Source organism: Hemibagrus wyckioides, linkage group LG08 (genome assembly GCF_019097595.1).
Source record: "Hemibagrus wyckioides isolate EC202008001 linkage group LG08, SWU_Hwy_1.0, whole genome shotgun sequence".
In the NCBI taxonomy this organism is placed as follows: Eukaryota; Metazoa; Chordata; class Actinopteri; order Siluriformes; family Bagridae; genus Hemibagrus; species Hemibagrus wyckioides.
Window position 1 is genome coordinate 12,172,513 of NC_080717.1, and position 17,097 is coordinate 12,189,609.

The 17,097-nt window shown below is 35.8% G+C and overlaps 1 protein-coding gene across 1 annotated transcript; it reads left to right on the forward strand.

Moving 5' to 3' along the window:
* Positions 1-2,510: 2,510 nt before the first annotated feature.
* On the forward strand, positions 2,511-14,600 carry LOC131357366 (RING finger protein 148). The gene is made up of 7 exons (XM_058396313.1): positions 2,511-4,617; positions 5,660-5,904; positions 6,375-6,446; positions 6,571-6,653; positions 11,991-12,078; positions 12,181-12,334; positions 12,989-14,600. The coding sequence occupies exons 1-7, from the start codon at positions 4,197-4,199 to the stop codon at positions 13,090-13,092; spliced, it is 1,167 nt and encodes a 388-aa protein (XP_058252296.1). The 5' UTR covers positions 2,511-4,196; the 3' UTR covers positions 13,093-14,600.
* The last annotated feature ends 2,497 nt before the right edge of the window (positions 14,601-17,097 follow it).

Genomic DNA, 17,097 nt, shown 5'->3' on the forward strand with positions numbered 1-17,097 from the left:
TTTCCATAGATTCCTCAATCACATTAGAGGAGAAGATTTATAATGAATATATTTATGTGACGTGTGCAGCTAACTTAGCAGTGCATAGTGTTAATGTAATGCCTAGTAGCGTTATCTGAACAACTGGCGGTGAGTTAGAAAATAGAGTAACAGTGCATGTGAATAAAGAGCTATTTGGAATTCCATATTGTGTGCTTACTAACAAGGTCACTTAGTCACTCAGTCCATTTATGTGAAAGACAAGTAAGATCCAAACTATGTAGTGGTATAACCATTAAGCTTACTGTGTTTTGCCTTTGGAATTGTTTTTTTTTTTTTTTATTCCTACCACTAGCTATCCAGCAGGTACAAGTCTTTTAAAGTCCATGCCCTTTTTCAACTCCCTATTGTTTCACATACCACGAGGCAAGGCCTTTTTTCAACAAAAGCACTCAATACAGGCAATGTGCAAATGTGGATATTTTACATCTAAAGCATACAAAGTGAATAGTCTTAATCAACTTACCTTAAACAAGAACCATTATCCACCTCATAAAAACTTAAAATATATTGTGCATACACAACACACTATAGTAAGATTGAAGCGGGGAGAGCACACAGAGTTTTTTGTAACTTGAGGGGTACACTGTAACAAAATCATATCACTGTCAGGAACAGCTGGACAGTTCCCTGCCAGGCCCGGAGAGGGCGCTGGCAGGTGAACCTTGGAAGCCTGCTTCTTTGTGTGTATTTTGTACCACGCCTTTCCCATTGTTCTCCTACCCTGTTGTGTCACCTGTTCCCAATTAACCATAATGTGTATGGTTTGGGTGGGGGCGTCCGGACGTGACAATCACATATTGCTAAATTTTGTATGTTATTTAAGCATTTATGTAGCAATATATCTGAGAGATTGTTGATTAAAATGACATGAAATTTTTATTTCTAAACTAACACTAAAATCAGAGTTGAATGTATGTGTGAAATTTTACTTATATTATGGTAAAATTATCTTCCCTTAATATCCTTCAAAGTTGTTTGAATTTTGGTGTCATTTTTTTTACACACAGTGTTGGTATAGTAAAGACAGGAAGATTTGTCATATCATTGTATGTGGAAACTACAAAATAAACTGTTACAATGTACCCCTCATTAGGTTATGCCCACTCTCCCATATGATTCATTACAATTCAATTCAGTTCAAAGCAGCTTTACAGGAATAGAGAAGCCTAGAATAAAAATTATTACGTTTAAAATTAAATTAATATTTGTCCCTTGTGACAAAGCCTGAGACAAGATTGACAAGGAAAAATTCTGAGATGATATGAGGAACAAACATTGAGAGGAACCAGGCTCAGAAGGGAACCAATTCTCATTTGAGTGACACCAGACAGTACATAATGTGAATGTAAATAATGTTTTTCCTGCAACTGTTTCACATTCTGCTACTACTGGAACATCCAGACAGTAAGGAATTACAATAAACCAACCTAGAGGTAACAAAAGTGTGTACTTGTATTGTACTGATCAGAGGCCAGTAACAGGTCATTTATCACTTTAACCAATGCTGTCTCTGTGCTATGATGAGGACTAAATCCTTACTGATACATTTCATGAATATTATTCCAATGTAGGTATGAGCATATCTGCTGTACTACAACCTTTTCTAGGCTCTTGGATAAGGGGTAGGTTTGAAATTGGCCTTTAGTTGGAGAGCTGACAGGAATCAAGGTTAGGTTTTTTAAACAGAGGCTTTTATATCCTCTAGTTTAAATGATTTAGACACATAGCCAACGCTAAGGGAAGAATGTATTATTTTTAGTAGGGTTTCAGTAGCTTCTGATATTATCTGTTAAAGAAACAGGTAGATAAGGGATCTAGTACACAAGTTAAAATTTGTGAAATTAAATCTCTCTCAAAGGGGAGTAAAACAATCTAAGAGCTGATCAGAAATAAATTCAAATTTTATTTGTCACATATATAATCGTACACAGTATGATATGCAGTGAAATGCTTACACAACTATTTGCTTTGACCCTTGAAAAGGAAAAGGAATAAGGACAGAAAAGATAAGGATAAAATGTAAAATATAAAATACGTAATATAAAAAACTACCATTCACAGTAGGTAAATAAAAATAGAATATAATATAAATAAAGTAAGGTAGGGTATATGTGTATACAGAATATGTATAAAATATAGAATATATATAAGAAATGTAAGATATGTAAACAACTGTATTATACAGAACTATATAAAGTGAATAGTGTGCAATAATGTGCAAGGTGCAGACAGCAGCAGTACGGGGTGGTCATTTAGTGAAATAAGGTGATGAGATGATGAGAAGCAGTGGTATTGTCCATCTTAAAGCGCAGATGTGCACAAGTCCTCTTTGTGTATAAACTTTGTGTATATGTATATATATATATATATATATATATATATATATATATATATATATATATATATATATATATATATGAATTTTCGGCCTGATATTCTCAATATTTCCACTGAAATAATTCATGAAGTCATTGATGGTGTGCGTTTTTCTACAATGGTTTTACTCCGAGTTAATTTTTCTACAGTATCAAATAAAAAATTTTGATTATTTTCGTTATCTTTGGTAAGGGCGGAGAGAAAGGCTGATCTAGCAGCACTAAGAGATTTTTTGTAGCTTCCTTCCATTTGAATCGAAATACTGATAATTTAGTTTGATGGTCTTTATGTTGTCATTTCTTAGTTGATTGTTTGATGTTCATGTGTGGTCATTGTACCAGAGTGCTACAATATCTAGAGTTTAGAAAAACACTGACTTTAAGTTATCAGTCACCTGATTAAATTCTGTGGATGTTATTTCTGGGATACTATAGGTAAATCTCTCTGCAGTAGTGAAAGTAAATGTTGTTTAACATGGTGATATGGCAAAGTGCAAATATTGTGTCTTACATGCATTTTAAACAAAATTTTTAATCAAAAAGTTTAATACAAAAAAAGAAAGAAACATAAAAAAGAAACATTCATTTCATTCCCTTGAATGAAACCCTTGTACATGCAGGCTCAATTTCATCAGCTCATCTGTTCCCTAAATGTCAGGCTCCAAAGTTTGTAACTTGTGAGCTGCTAAGAAGAGTTAGCAAAGTAGAACATCATTGTTAGGCATTGTCAAGCACTCCCAAAAGTGAGTTTTGATTGAGTAGATTTAGGACCAAATAATTTATTCTGGGTAAGTGAACTGGCTCAACGAGTTCACTAAAACAATTTTAAAATAATTAATTCAGGAACCATATTTTCTATAACTAATCTATGTAAAGTCACTCTGGGACTTTACTAGTAGTGCTTAGTTAGGAAAAGAACAAACAATACAAGTCCACAATATCAGATGGAAACTGCTCTGGCAGTCTTCCACTTAGTAGTGGAACCTTAGTTACATACACACCCTACTGATTTTATACATTTATTCAAGAGAAATATTACAGAATCTAAGTTAACATGAGCTACATAAAAAATAGTTGTTTTTTTTACTGCAGTTGAAAAAAGAAAAAATGTATGCCTTTTGATATTAATATTTGTTTTTAGGATGTGGTATACTGCACTAGACATGCTAGCCAGGATCAGCTGTTCCACTCTGTTCTTAAATTTACAAATTGAAAAATAACATTGTTTTACTCTACATATTCAATCTTTCATAGCATAACATTTTCCTACAGTAGCTTTAACTTTACTTTTCATTTGTACTTTTAGACTTGTAATAACTTGTATACACCAGCTGATTTAACTTATATCACTTGTGTGGGACATTAGAGGCAGACAGAAGACCTATTGTCACTTAACCACTGATTGCATCTAATTAATCAATCAATTAATCATGAATTCATTTATTTAAATTCCACAGTTTATATGTTACCATTGTGCTGTAAACATTCTTGTGCTATATTTCTATTAAACATTTTTATTGTCTTTTGTATTTGTTTTGTTCTCTAAAGGGTGTATTTTTTCACCAACAAGGAATGGGTAGGGCACTGTGAATGCTATCTTATTCAAATAAATGCTATCTTACCCAGTGTTCAAGGTCCAGAATGATAAGACCAGTTCCAACTGACGTAGACCAATCTTGAATTACCTAGAGCAATATCTGATTACAATTAGCCACAGGTACAGAGCAACACTGTGCTACATTACAAAGAGCATCAGGATTATTTACCTGGCTCTGGAAAATGAGAAGGGACTACAGAGTAACACATGGGTTGACTTGGACTTGGCTGGCATTGTGGGTTATTCAGTCTCAGATCCATTTATGTTCGTCTATGATATTTTGGACTGCATATGTAGAGGTGCAATACTTGAGCACAAAGACTAATCAAACGATGATCAGTGTGTGTGAGTGCGGAGTCTATGGGTCGAAATCACCTTTGAAACCAGCCTCTGGATTTGTGGTGCTCCCAAATTTAGATTCACTGGCCTGTCATCCAAATACCACATTTACTATTAAGGAGAAGCCATGGATAGCTCTCATCAAAAGAGGCAACTGTACACATGCTGCGAAAATTCAAGCTGCACAGCGAGAGGGGGCATCGGCTGTAGTTATTTACAATCTTGATGGGACTGGAAATGGGACAAACATGATGTCTCATGCAGGTATGTAATTCAGTGCTTGGAGGAACTGGGAAGAATATGTCTTGACTGCATCAGTTTTCAAAAACTGTTTGTACAGCAGCATATATATAATCATTTGTTGAATACTTCTTATGTTGATACCTTGTGTCCTATGATGATTTTTTTTGGGTGTTATGTATTTTCTATATTATTCTCTTTTGTAAAATAGTCTCAGATATTTGTTGTTGAAGTGCACACATGCTACAGATATTTTACAGTTCCAGCTCAACAGTCTTTTGCTTAGCGCAATAATGATATGATAATGAATGATATATACAGTATATATCACTCCTTATCTGTTATTTTCTCATAAATATATGTTGAATGTTATGTACAGATGAAGGCTGAAAGTTCTTCTTGACTGATATATAAGATCAATAGTATACAATATGTGTGTGTGCGCGCATGTGTGTGGATTGGTGGGTCTGGGTCAGCCATGCCTTCACAAGTATCCTGCCTGCCTTTCCCATGGGACACAACACCCTAGTGGTTTCCTCCCAAAACTGATCTGCTGTCAAACATAGAGAGATTTGGCATCAGCTATTGGACAATGCCTGTAATTTGAGGATTTTTTTTCTTTGCCATTGCAGAGTTTGTACATTTAATTGAGGAAATATTATGTACAATATACAGATATTTTTAAAACTTATTTATTTATTTATGAGACAAATTACTTTTAAGTGCAGACAAACTAGTTGTAAAGTGCCAAATGAAACATCTTTGTTTTGCATTAGTATTAGTACTTTAGTAACAGTACCTTTACTTCATTGCCTGTGAATTTCATTGTCTTTTGGTGTTTCCCTGTCATTTGAAACAAGCAGCAGAAAAGTCAAGCAAGACAGTAGGTGCTGAGTACTTGCAGAAAAAAAAATAAATAAATGAAAGACCCAAGCTGCATTATTCCAAGCCTGCCTCTTATGTCATTAGTTCCCTCTGAACCTGCAAGGGCCTTATGTTAAGATATAAGACCATGGGTCTCAATTTTAATTAGTTATTTTCTGAATAGTTCATTTTTATTCCACAGGAACTGGCAACATAGTGGCAATCATGATTGGAAATATCCTGGGCAGAGACTTCACAGATCTGATTGAGAGTGGGTCTGAAGTCTATATGAACATAGCAGTGGCTAGCCAACATGGTCCCTGGAACCCTTTTTGGATTTACATTATGTCTTTCATCTTCTTTGGTATAACAGCCATCATTCTGGGCTACTTCATCTTTGTAGTCATTAGCCGCTTCTACCAAAACCGACAGCTTCGGATCCAGCAGGTTAGGCGTTTACCTGAACATTTAGGATAAACTATATCTAATCTAAATTAATTATTCAATCAATTTTTAGTGATACAAATCAGTTTCACACTGATCTTGTAATTTGTGAAATAGTCATTCCACCTTATTTCTGTCTGAATCCTACTAGTCCTACTGTCAAAAATATTTTTCTCCATACAATATAGCAGTTTGAATGTATTGTATATTTTCTCCCTGATTATACATTGTATTAACAATTTTGGTTCTTCAGGAATCAGCATAAGGATAGTTTCTTTCTTCATTAATTGTTATATCAAAGTAATAGCACTGGATGAGTAACTACTTTACTTCTAGCTGTTTATGGGTAAAGTCTATATGCCTACTTCCCTATAGATATAATTTTTAACATTTAGATTTAGTATCTATATCAATAGTATTGACAAAACTATTGACAAAATTGATGAGTTCATCTTCTCTCAATAATTTTACAGAGAAAGCTTAAAAAAGTGGCAGAGAAAGCTGTTGCCAAGTTAGAAGTTCGGACACTTCGGCGGACTGATCCGGTACTTTGTAACTGCAATAGTTTATTATCAATTTACTAAGTATTATTTTATAAGTATAAAATTAAATTATATTATGAAATAATAATAATAATAATAATAATAATAATAATAAATGTGTTTGCAGGAAGTTGAAGCAGAAGAGAGCAGCTGTGTTGTTTGCTTAGATTCCTTTATGAGATGTGATGTCGTGACAACCCTACCTTGCAGGTAGTCAATGGTTAAACATTAAAGAATGCTTTGCTTTAACAAAAATTAAAACATTGCACATATAAGCAATATTTTGTCAAGCTGAATTTCCACCAATTTTGAAATTTAGCCTTCCTCACTATAGTTTGATTTATTCATATGACATGACATGGTTTAATTATATTGCATACAGTAGCTGACAATCATTTTCAATTTATTTACATTTACAGCATTTGCAAGTCACCCGTATCCAGAGCATCTTACATTTATGTCGTTTATACCATTTATGCTATACATATATCTTATATATACTTGCCCAGGGGCTTGGCAGTGGCAGTTTAGCAGTGGTGGAATTTGAACTCATGAAATTTTTATATACACACATGGTTATATAGTTAACAAAGGGCAGGAGTATTTGGGCAATGTAATTTAATAATACTGCAAATATACAGACTTAGTTATTATTCCTGGTGATACTCTACTAAGCCTAGAATGATTTTCTACAGGTAACATTATAGAAGAAGTGTTTTTCTCACATATACAGTACAGCACATTGAAATTCTTATCTTTGTATCTCCTAGCCTTTGGAGATTGGGGTCAGAGTGCAGGGTCAGCCATTATGCACTGCCCTTGGAGTAGAGAGGGGTAAAGGCCTTTCTTAAGGGCCCAATAGTGGCAGCTTGGCCCCTCATGCAATCTATCTTTCCCTTGTCAGTTCAAACGTACACCATGTGGAGCTTTCCATTTTAGAAGCTTGTGACAATCTTCTTCCTCCTATGCAGAGGACGGCCTCCTCTCATTTTACCATGAAGCGTTATAATTTGTAATTTTGGAGACCTATTTTGCAGAATGTTACAAAGCTCCATGACATCTGTTAAATTCAGACATTTAAATGAGCTCTTCAAAATGAGTTACTTAAGGTGGCCCAGTAACTCAGAGAGATAAAAAAATTTCAGTTGTACTCTAGTATGAGAACACTAACAAATATTTATGCAGGTGATATATATTGGCAAAATGTCAAAGCTCAGACCCCATATGGCATATTATCCTTAAATTAAAAAAGAATTGTGAATCTGCACTTTTAAAAAAGTACTTCACATTTTAAGATGAACGATAAATTGGGCTATGATGTGGATCAAAGATATATGTATTTTAATAAATTTAACATGTAAAAATACATCTATAAAACAAATATTTTTGTTCATTAAAAATTAAATACACGAAGGGGACTGTGAGTTTCCTCTATGTATTAAATGAATATATGATCAAAAAATAAATACAATTTTTAATTTTATCACCAGATAATTTCATTTTACTTGACATGCTACATGACAGAAGACAATGTAATGTGTAGTGTAGCAGTTTTAGATTTGTAGATGTTTTAGTGTATATAAAATCCTGTAATATCATATTGTAAAGAATCAATATTTCATATTGTTGGATTAAAAAATAGGTACATAAGGCCCTGAATACCTGAGTGTTCCATAATATTTTTAAGTTATACAGACAGGTCTACCCAAAAATTACAAAGTGGTTCTTTCAAAGCGGAAAAGTATCAGCTTCTCTGGTTATGTATAGGAAGTGGAAATGTATTATTTATGGAAATATTATTAAGTGGATATGTATTATTTCCAAATATTTTATAAATGTCTCCTAAAAACCTTCACCACATTTAAGATTATAAAAACTATTTTGAAATTAATTAGTTTCTATCTGTCTATGAGCTGTTACAATAAAAGCATATTATTACTAAAACATTATTAATGAACACTATTAATCTATCATGCATTCTGTTCCGTTATATGATGCTGGAAGGCCAGAGGGAACTCACAATAAGAGCTTTTGTGCTTGTTTTGGAGGCAGCCTGTTTAACGCCAAGGGTGTTAGGCTCTGTGTCTAACACAGTGTCTCTGAGTCTCATTTTGTTTTAAATTCCACTCCGTAATGAACTGTGCTTTTTTTACACAATGTTTATTGCAGCCAACTCACTATGCCATAGTGCAATGATTTTATTGAGATCTTTAAAGTGAAACTTGGCTTGCTCCCAGTCAAACTCTCACCAAAAGATCCAGCAATAGAAACAGACACAAGCTGGCCAGTGCTGAAGACAGACTAATGATTCTACTACTTCTTGCTATTTTACTGATAGAGCTAGAGCATCCATTCTAATCTACAGTAGCTTTTCCTTCTGTATACTAACCTTAGACAATAAATTATCTGTAGTGGCTGTACAATTTTGCAGCACTATTGAGTAAATCTATTTGTATAGTTAGTGATTTGGGGTAAAGAATCAGGGCTTTACATACATAGAAAATGTTTGCAAAGTGGAAAGTTTTAATGCCTTATACTCCTTTGCCAATAACTCAGGTTCATTGATGGTGGTTTGGCAGGATTCTGATGTCTCAAGATGCCCTCTGACTCTATCTTGTAGGCAATAGTGGTGGGGAAAAACTCTCAGAAATAAAGAAATTGAGAGAAACCAGATTCAGAAGGGAACACATGACGTTGGATAGTAAGGCCTATAAGTTTTTACACTTCTAAACATTTCAGTTCATTCCAAAGGTGTTTAATGGGATTGAGGTCAGGGCTCTCTTTAGGCCACTAGTGTTTTTCAAGCAACCCTGGTAAACCAGTTCTTTTAGTGCCTCACTTTGCATACAGGGGCACTGTCAGGCTGGAGTAGGTTGGGCTAGGGAATTCTTACAGCTACAGCATACAAAGAGAGTCAAGATAGTTTTGTGTTTCCAACTTTGTGGCAACTAGGAAGGTCAACATATGGGTTTGAAGGCCATAATAGGTCAAAATAGTTTACCACCTCCTATTTTCCTCACCATTATCTTCTTCACATCAGATATCCCAATTTTATCTCATCCATTTCGGTTACCTTTCATGACATCTTGCCCTTGACTACCTGGGCTAATTTTTCTAACATGTGCCAGTTCTCCTCTGAACATTCAGTCCTTTTTCTAAAACTCCTTGAGATCATAAATTTAATTTGACCTATTTTCTTAAAATAATCTGTTCTTTCTCAGATTCAAACTGTTTTGAAATGTTCACAGAACAGTTAGTAAGTTAGCAAATCCTACTTTTCTCTAAAAACATTATTTAAAAAAGATCTTTATTTATGTAGACCACATTGAAAATCTGGGATTTTTTTAAAAATTGGAAATAAACAGGATGTTCTGGATTTTTTTAACATTTAAAACAAAGAAGGAAAACATCCAAAATATCTTAAAAAGTAAAAAATACAGTACGCTGTTACTCAGTGACTTAAAATAGTCCTTCTCCATGTCTAAATGCTGCTGAACAGTCAATCAGTTAAATGGTGCTCTATGACTGCACTGAATGTACAGTCTTATGCAAAAGTTTAGGCACCCCTTGATAAATAACAGATTTTGGTGATTTTTTAATTGAAAAGATGTTAACACAGTCTCTCTTGGAAATGGAAAAAATGCACAATATTTTCAGCAAACATTGATGCATAGTTACTTCTTATGCCATAAATTGAACAAAGATAAAAAATAAAAACATTATTGTGGCACTGTGCAAAAGTTTGGGCACCTTACATAATCAGTACTTAGTAACACCTCCTCTGGCAGATATCACAGCTTGCAAACTTGCTTTTTATAGCCAGCTAAAAGTCTTTCAATTCTTGTACTTGGGATTTTCTCCCATTCTTCCTTGCAAAAGGCTTCTAGTTCTGTAATATTCTTTGGTCGTCTTGCATGCACAGCTCTTTTAAGATCTACCCACAAATTTTCAATGATGTTTAAATCAGGGGACTGTGATGGCCATTCCAAAACCTTCAGCTTGTGTCTCTTTAGGTATTCCATAGTGGATTTCGAGGTATGTTTAGGATCATTGTCCTGTTGTAGAAGCCATCCTCTTTTCAGCTTCAGCTTTTTTACAGATGGTGTGATGTTTGCTTCCAGAATTTGCTGGTATTTAGTGGAATCCATTCTTCCCTCCACCCGTGCAATGTTTCCTGTGCCACAGGCTGCAACACAACCCCAAAGCATGATAGATCCACCCCCATGCTTAATAGTTGGCAAGGTGTTCTTTTCATGAAATGCTGCTCCTTTTTTTCTCCAAACATGCCTTTGCTGATTGTGGCCAAAGAGTTCTATTTTAACTTCATCAGTCCACAGCACTTGTTTCCAAAACACATAAGGCTTCTGTAGATGTTCTGTTGCATACTTATGACGTTGGATTTTATGATGGGGATGCAGGTAAGGTTTTCTTCTGCTGACTCTTCCATGAAGGTCTTGTCTGTGCAAGCATTGCTGCACAGTGGAACGGTGCACCACCACTCCTGAGTCTGCTAAATCTTCCTGCAGGTTTTTTGCAGTCAAATGGGGGTTTTGATTTGTCTTTCTGACCAGCATACGAGCAGTTCTCTCCGAGAGTTTTCTTGGTCTTCCAGATCTCATCTTAACCTCCACAGTTCCCCTGAACTGCCATCTCTTAATTACATTTCTCACTGTGGAAACTACAATCTTCTTGTAGCCTTCTCCTGCATTGTGGGCATCAATAACTTTCATTTTCAGAGTCTTACACAGCTGCTTAGAGGAACCCATGGTTGTTGAGTGTCTGCAAGTGTGTGCACAAGGTTTGAAGAGTCAAAGTATTTGTAAAGCTTTGAAATTGGCATTTATTAATGACAGCTGTTGCCATGCATCAGATCTAACGAGCTGATTAAGGTCTGAAAACTTGAAAAAGAATCTGAGACTCTGGAACTCTTAGAGTGCCCAAACTTTTGCACAGTGCCATAATAATGTTTTTATTTTTTATTTTTGTTCAATTTATGGCATAAGAAGTAACTATGCATCAATGTTTGCTGAAAATATTGTGCATTTTTTCCATTTCCAAGAGAGACTGTGATAACATCTTTTCAATTAAAAAATCACCAAAATCTGTTATTTATCAAGGGGTGCCTAAACTTTTGCATAAGACTGTACCTTTAACTACAGGCCATTCCTGATTTTAGATGATCACATGTTCAATCCTCATGATGCACAATGCTCTAATCTAAACTTTATGATGGTTTGGGGAAAACAGGAAGAGCACAACTTCACAGTTTTATTAATTTTTTTTCAAGCGGCAGAAACAATCTTTAATATAACAAAATTGACTGTAGAATTAACTGCTTTGTTTAAATATAGTACAATTTGAGCAAATTAGCTAAGATTAATTAGAACAGAATTGCCCTAATTTCTCTAATGGGCCATAATATATGTCATCACCCTCAGGATGAAATACAATGAGCAGAGATCAGTAAGGTCAGAGGTGTTCTTAAAAATTATTATGTGATCATGTCAGCATTATGAGACATGTTTACCTTTCCTTTTCCCCTGCAAGCCATCTTTTCCACAAAACATGCATTGAACCATGGTTACTGGAACACCACACCTGTCCAATGTGTAAATATGACATTCTGATTAAAGAGGTAAGTTCCATTTATACACTGTTAACTTAAGATAGCAATTTAAGAGCACAATCACCAATTTAATGAGTCACAATTAATGTTCCTATCTTTTGAAAAAAAAAGATTGCTGCTTGTCACGAATCCCCCATACCACCAGCAGATGTCAGATTTTGTCCAAGCTCCGTGTCAGGTTTACTGGGCAACTCACCCGGCGTGGTCACAACTCCAGAACAACAAGGAGAAGCCCAAGTAACCTTAAACGCCCAAACTGCTGAATGTAAGTGTCTTAAAAATGTGTTTTATATCACTATATATATATATGTATATATATATATTTATATATATATATATATATATATATATATATATATATATATGTGTGTGTGTGTGTGTGTGTGTGTGTGTAATTTCATGTTGCCCTTTGACCTACCTCTTAAAATAATATAATATGCATTATACATAAGATATAATTACCAGTTTAGAATCAGGTTGGAAAAAGAAATGAAAAATTTTAGATATGCTTAGGATCTTACATATTTAAAACAGGAAGTGCCCAGCCAGAAATTTACTCAAGAATAGTTAAAATGAAACTTTTAAATATCTTAATTTTAAAACACCTATGCCATGTGGCTTATGCATCACAGGCTTGATGTCAGAAGAAGAGACCTGTAAGAAGAATTAGTCAAAGATCTAAGTGAAACATATGGAGTAAAAAGTATAACTTACTGTCTTGGAAATTTAATTAAACAATAAAACCTTTGTTCAATATCCATAAAAATCAAGTCAATATCCCAAAATAATACTTTAATGTTGTTTAATGTTAATGTCTTGGCTAATATTGAGAGCATTTTCATTAAGAGACTAATACTGTTGAAACATTGACAACATACTGAGATATTTGATACGGAATGCTTTGCCCCCATTACTTCAGCTGCCGAAGAGCAAGAAAGCAACAAAATGGATCTCAGTTATCTGAACCCAGCATTTGAAGAGGAACAGCAGAACCATCAGGACCCTAATTATCAGACACATTAAGTTTAGAGTTTTCTATTATCTAGGATGCCACTAAAGGATTGGGGTACATTTGTGTACCAGATACAGAAAGTCGTTTAAATCTCTTCAAACAATATAATAATCAACCACATCACCATGGTTTGCATGTATCTAAATTAGAATTATAAAAACTGAAAATTTGGTTCTTTTGATAAGGGACGTTGCTATAAAGGTTTTTATTTAGAAAAAATCTACACATTAGAGGATGTTGATTTTTTTTTCATGGCTAGGTGCTTACTGGTCTGCTGTGCAAAAAAATATTTTATTTTTTCAGTAGATCTGAATGTTTATGAAGTGTGCAATCAAATAGTTTAAAAAAAATTTCCACATCCTTGCATATAATTACAATCCTTAATTACTGTTGATAAGAATTAATGAATAAATATAACTTTTTATGCCAGAGACTTACTTTTAAAATTCAAATGTATTTTTGTTAATAAATGTAATGTATATGTGGTAAAACATCTGTGGTACATTAAATACAGATATTTGTTAATGTGCACAAGCTGAGCTGCTTTATATCATCTTCTGTGTTTTCAGCATTGTTACTATTAGAAAACCATGCTATGTGCAATCCTGCTTCCCTTAATAGTTTAACACTGTGCAATTCAGCAATTTCTTGTCACACTGTACGAGATAATCCCAAGAAGAATTCCATAGGAGACTAAATTAGATTAAATAAGGAAGATAGTTATTATATTGTCATATTGCAACAAATCATTATGCATTATGCCACATCTCTCGTTACTGGTATTAAAAAAAAAGATTTGTCCAATTGCAGCACAGCAAGTAAACCGAGGTACAGCGTGTGCATTATTTTTGACATAACAGTACAGTAGTAGTAAAATTGCAGTGTTATAGCCTGAAATACTGTAGGCTATGATTAAAAAAATCCCTGACCCTATCTTGCCATCCACACACGCATGGCCTTACCTGCAGGATTTGTTTTAAGTTGTAGAACAGAAGAAAAAGTCTTTCATATTCAAATGCCTGTTCTGCCCATCTGAGTAACATAATTTTGTCTTACAAGAATTCCCTGTCCAATTCAAGGAAACATGTAGAGATGATCACATCCTGTGTTAATCATACTGGCGATTTTCTTTAATATGAAATCTAATGTTAGCTTGCAACAATAAAGGATTTTATTGTGTATGTAAATAAATCTGTCATTATTTTAATTATGTTGTGCATGGCAAGTTATTCTAAGAAAGCTAACGTATCAGTAACTCTTGAGCAGCAGTCTGTATTTACATTATTGATATTATACAGCAACTCAATAACCTAATAGCTCAACTGTTATTGTTGATATTTGACCAGTCACTAAGTAAATTTCCTTTTCCATAGCTTTTTTATGTAAACAGGATAAGATTACTGCACAAATGCTGTAACTGCCCATCACACACTAAAGCATTAACTAAGCACAGAAATACTGTGCTGAATTTGATATTTTTTTCTTTTGAATCTGTATTGCAGCATGTTTCTATTAAAGTGAATCTGCTTAGATCCTTGCTTGTCATTTGTTTAAAACTGATTCCCCGTGACAGAGGAGTGACCAGCATACATTAGTTATTCTATATGAGTTACCAAGTCAGAATGTCCTGCTATAGTACTAACACACACACACACACACTCAAATGTGTCATCTCTGTATGGTGTTTTATCAGGTTACAGAATATTACAGAATACTATATCCACCGTACCACTATATCCTTTATTCTATATATACTAAATTCCAGCGTGCCACTATATCCTTTTTGGTATACATTATTTGCCAGTAGAGATGGATCCATGCAAAGTACAAGCAGTAATGGAATGGTCAAGACCCACAATGATCAAGGAGCTGCAAAGGTTCTTGGGGTTTGCAAACTTCTATAGATGAAATAAGTTGCTGTCAATTAAAGCCACTCTGGAGGAATGGGGGCATTAATTACAGATCACAAGAATATAGAATACCTCAAGGGGGCAAAGAGACTGAACCCATGACAAGCCAGATGGGCCCTCTTATGCACGAGGTTTAATAGATAATAGATGATGCGTTGGGCGGTTTTCACAACTCTTTGCAGTGATTTCTTTCCACACACCGTGGAGCTGCCATGCCACACTGTGATGGAGCTCGTCAAGATGCTCTCAATGATGCAGCAGTAAAAGTTGGTCAGGATCTTGGGGGATAGGTAAACTTTCTTCAGTCTCCTTAGGAAGTAAAGATGCTGTTGCGCCTTCCGAACCAGAGTTGAGGTGTTCAGATGCCAGGACAGATCCTCAGAGATGTGGACACCCAGGAACTTAAAGCTGGAGACACGCTCTACTTCAGACCCGTTGATGTAAATAGGGGAGTGTCTGCTGCTGTTAGATTTCTGGAAGTCCACGATGAGCTCTTTGGTCTTTGTGGCATTGAAGGTGAGGTTGTTCATGGAACACCATGCTGGCAGTCTATGGATCTCCTCCCTGTAGGCCGATTAATCTTTGTTGCTGATTCAGCCAACAACTGTGGTATCTTCTGCATACTTGATGAAGACGTTGGAGTTGTGGAACACAGTGGAACACAGTCATGGGTGAACAGGGAGTAGAGCAGTGGGCTCAGCATACAGCCTTGTGGGACCCCAGTGTTCAGGATGAGGGTTGAGGATAAGTGATTACCCAACCTTACAGACTGAGGTCGATTTGTTAAAAAGTCCATAATCCAGCTGCATATGGATGTGCAGATACCCAGGTCACTGAGCTTAGTGATCAGTTTACTAGGGACAACTGTATTAAAAGCAGAGCTGAAGTCAATAAACAACATCCAAATGTATGTACTGTTATTGTCCAAGTAAAAGAGAGCAAGATGAAGATCAGTGGAAATAGCGCCCTCTGTTGACCTATTTGGGTGATAGGCAAACTGATGTGGGTCCAGTGTAGGTGGGAGACATGCTATGAGGTGACTTAGAACCAGCTTCTCAAAGCACTTCATAACAATGGGAGTGAGTGCAACAGGGCGGAAATCATTCAGACACTTCGAAGAAGAATGCTTGGGCATTGGTATGATGGTTGTAGTCTTCAGACATGTTGGAACAGTGGCCTGGGCCAGTGACAGGTTGAAAATGTCAGTGAAGACTTGCACCAGTTGGTCAGCACAAATCCTGAGCACATGTCCGGGTATGCCATCAGGGCCAGCTGACTTATGTGGATCTACTCTGCTCATTGCTGAGTATACCTCAGTTGTGGAGAGTGATATTGGAGGATCAGCCGTAGAGGAATCATCATTCCTGGTGTGTGTGATGTCCTGGTCAAAGCAAGCAAAGAAGTGGTTGAGCTCGTCTGGGAGGAAGGCATTGCTGGTAGGTAGAGACTGTATTGTTGGTTTGTGGTCAGTGATGGTCTGGATGCCTTTCCACATGCATTTGGGGATGGAGTTACAGTGGAAGTGCTCCTCGATATGCAGTTTATGTGCATGTCAAAGAGAGGTGATCAGACTAACCCAAGTGGGGGAGGGAAATGGCCCTGTATGCCTCAACAATGTTGGTGTAGACATGGTCCAGTGTGTTGTCCCCTCTAGTAGTGCAGGAAACATGCTGATGAAATTTGGGAAGTACAGATTTCAAGTTGGTGTGGTTGAAGTCCCCAGCAACAATAATAGCTCCACCAGGGTGTGTGGCCTGTTGCTTGCTGCTGATAGCAATTTCACAATTGAACCACCTCCACCAGTGTCCCATGACCAAACAGTATGTTCCCCAAGCCCTGCGTACCAAAGCCATTCATTGAGTTCACAGCTCACCTACCTCCGGCCATCCAGAAATAAAACGTGCTACTACTTTAGTTCAGAATGCTTTCTGGTGGCCTGCAATTACCGATAATGTGGATAACTTTGTCAAATTATGCATAGTTTGTGCCCAGTCAAGAACCCCATGCCAACTGCCAGCTGGCCTCCTAGAACCACTACCAATGCCCCAAGGTCCTTGGTCTCACCTAGCTATTCATTTTATTATGGACCTACCTAACTCCCATGGC

What these genes read in the sequence shown, in the direction of transcription:
- LOC131357366 (XM_058396313.1), top strand. Translation starts at nt 4,197, where the DNA reads ATGAGAAGGGACTACAGAGTAACACATGGGTTGACTTGGACTTGGCTG. An exon ending in GTGACAACCCTACCTTGCAG is followed by an intron (nt 6,654 to 11,990) that starts GTAGTCAATGGT and finishes TTCCCCTGCAAG; the next exon opens with CCATCTTTTCCACAAAACAT. An exon ending in AAACGCCCAAACTGCTGAAT is followed by an intron (nt 12,335 to 12,988) that starts GTAAGTGTCTTA and finishes CCATTACTTCAG; the next exon opens with CTGCCGAAGAGCAAGAAAGC.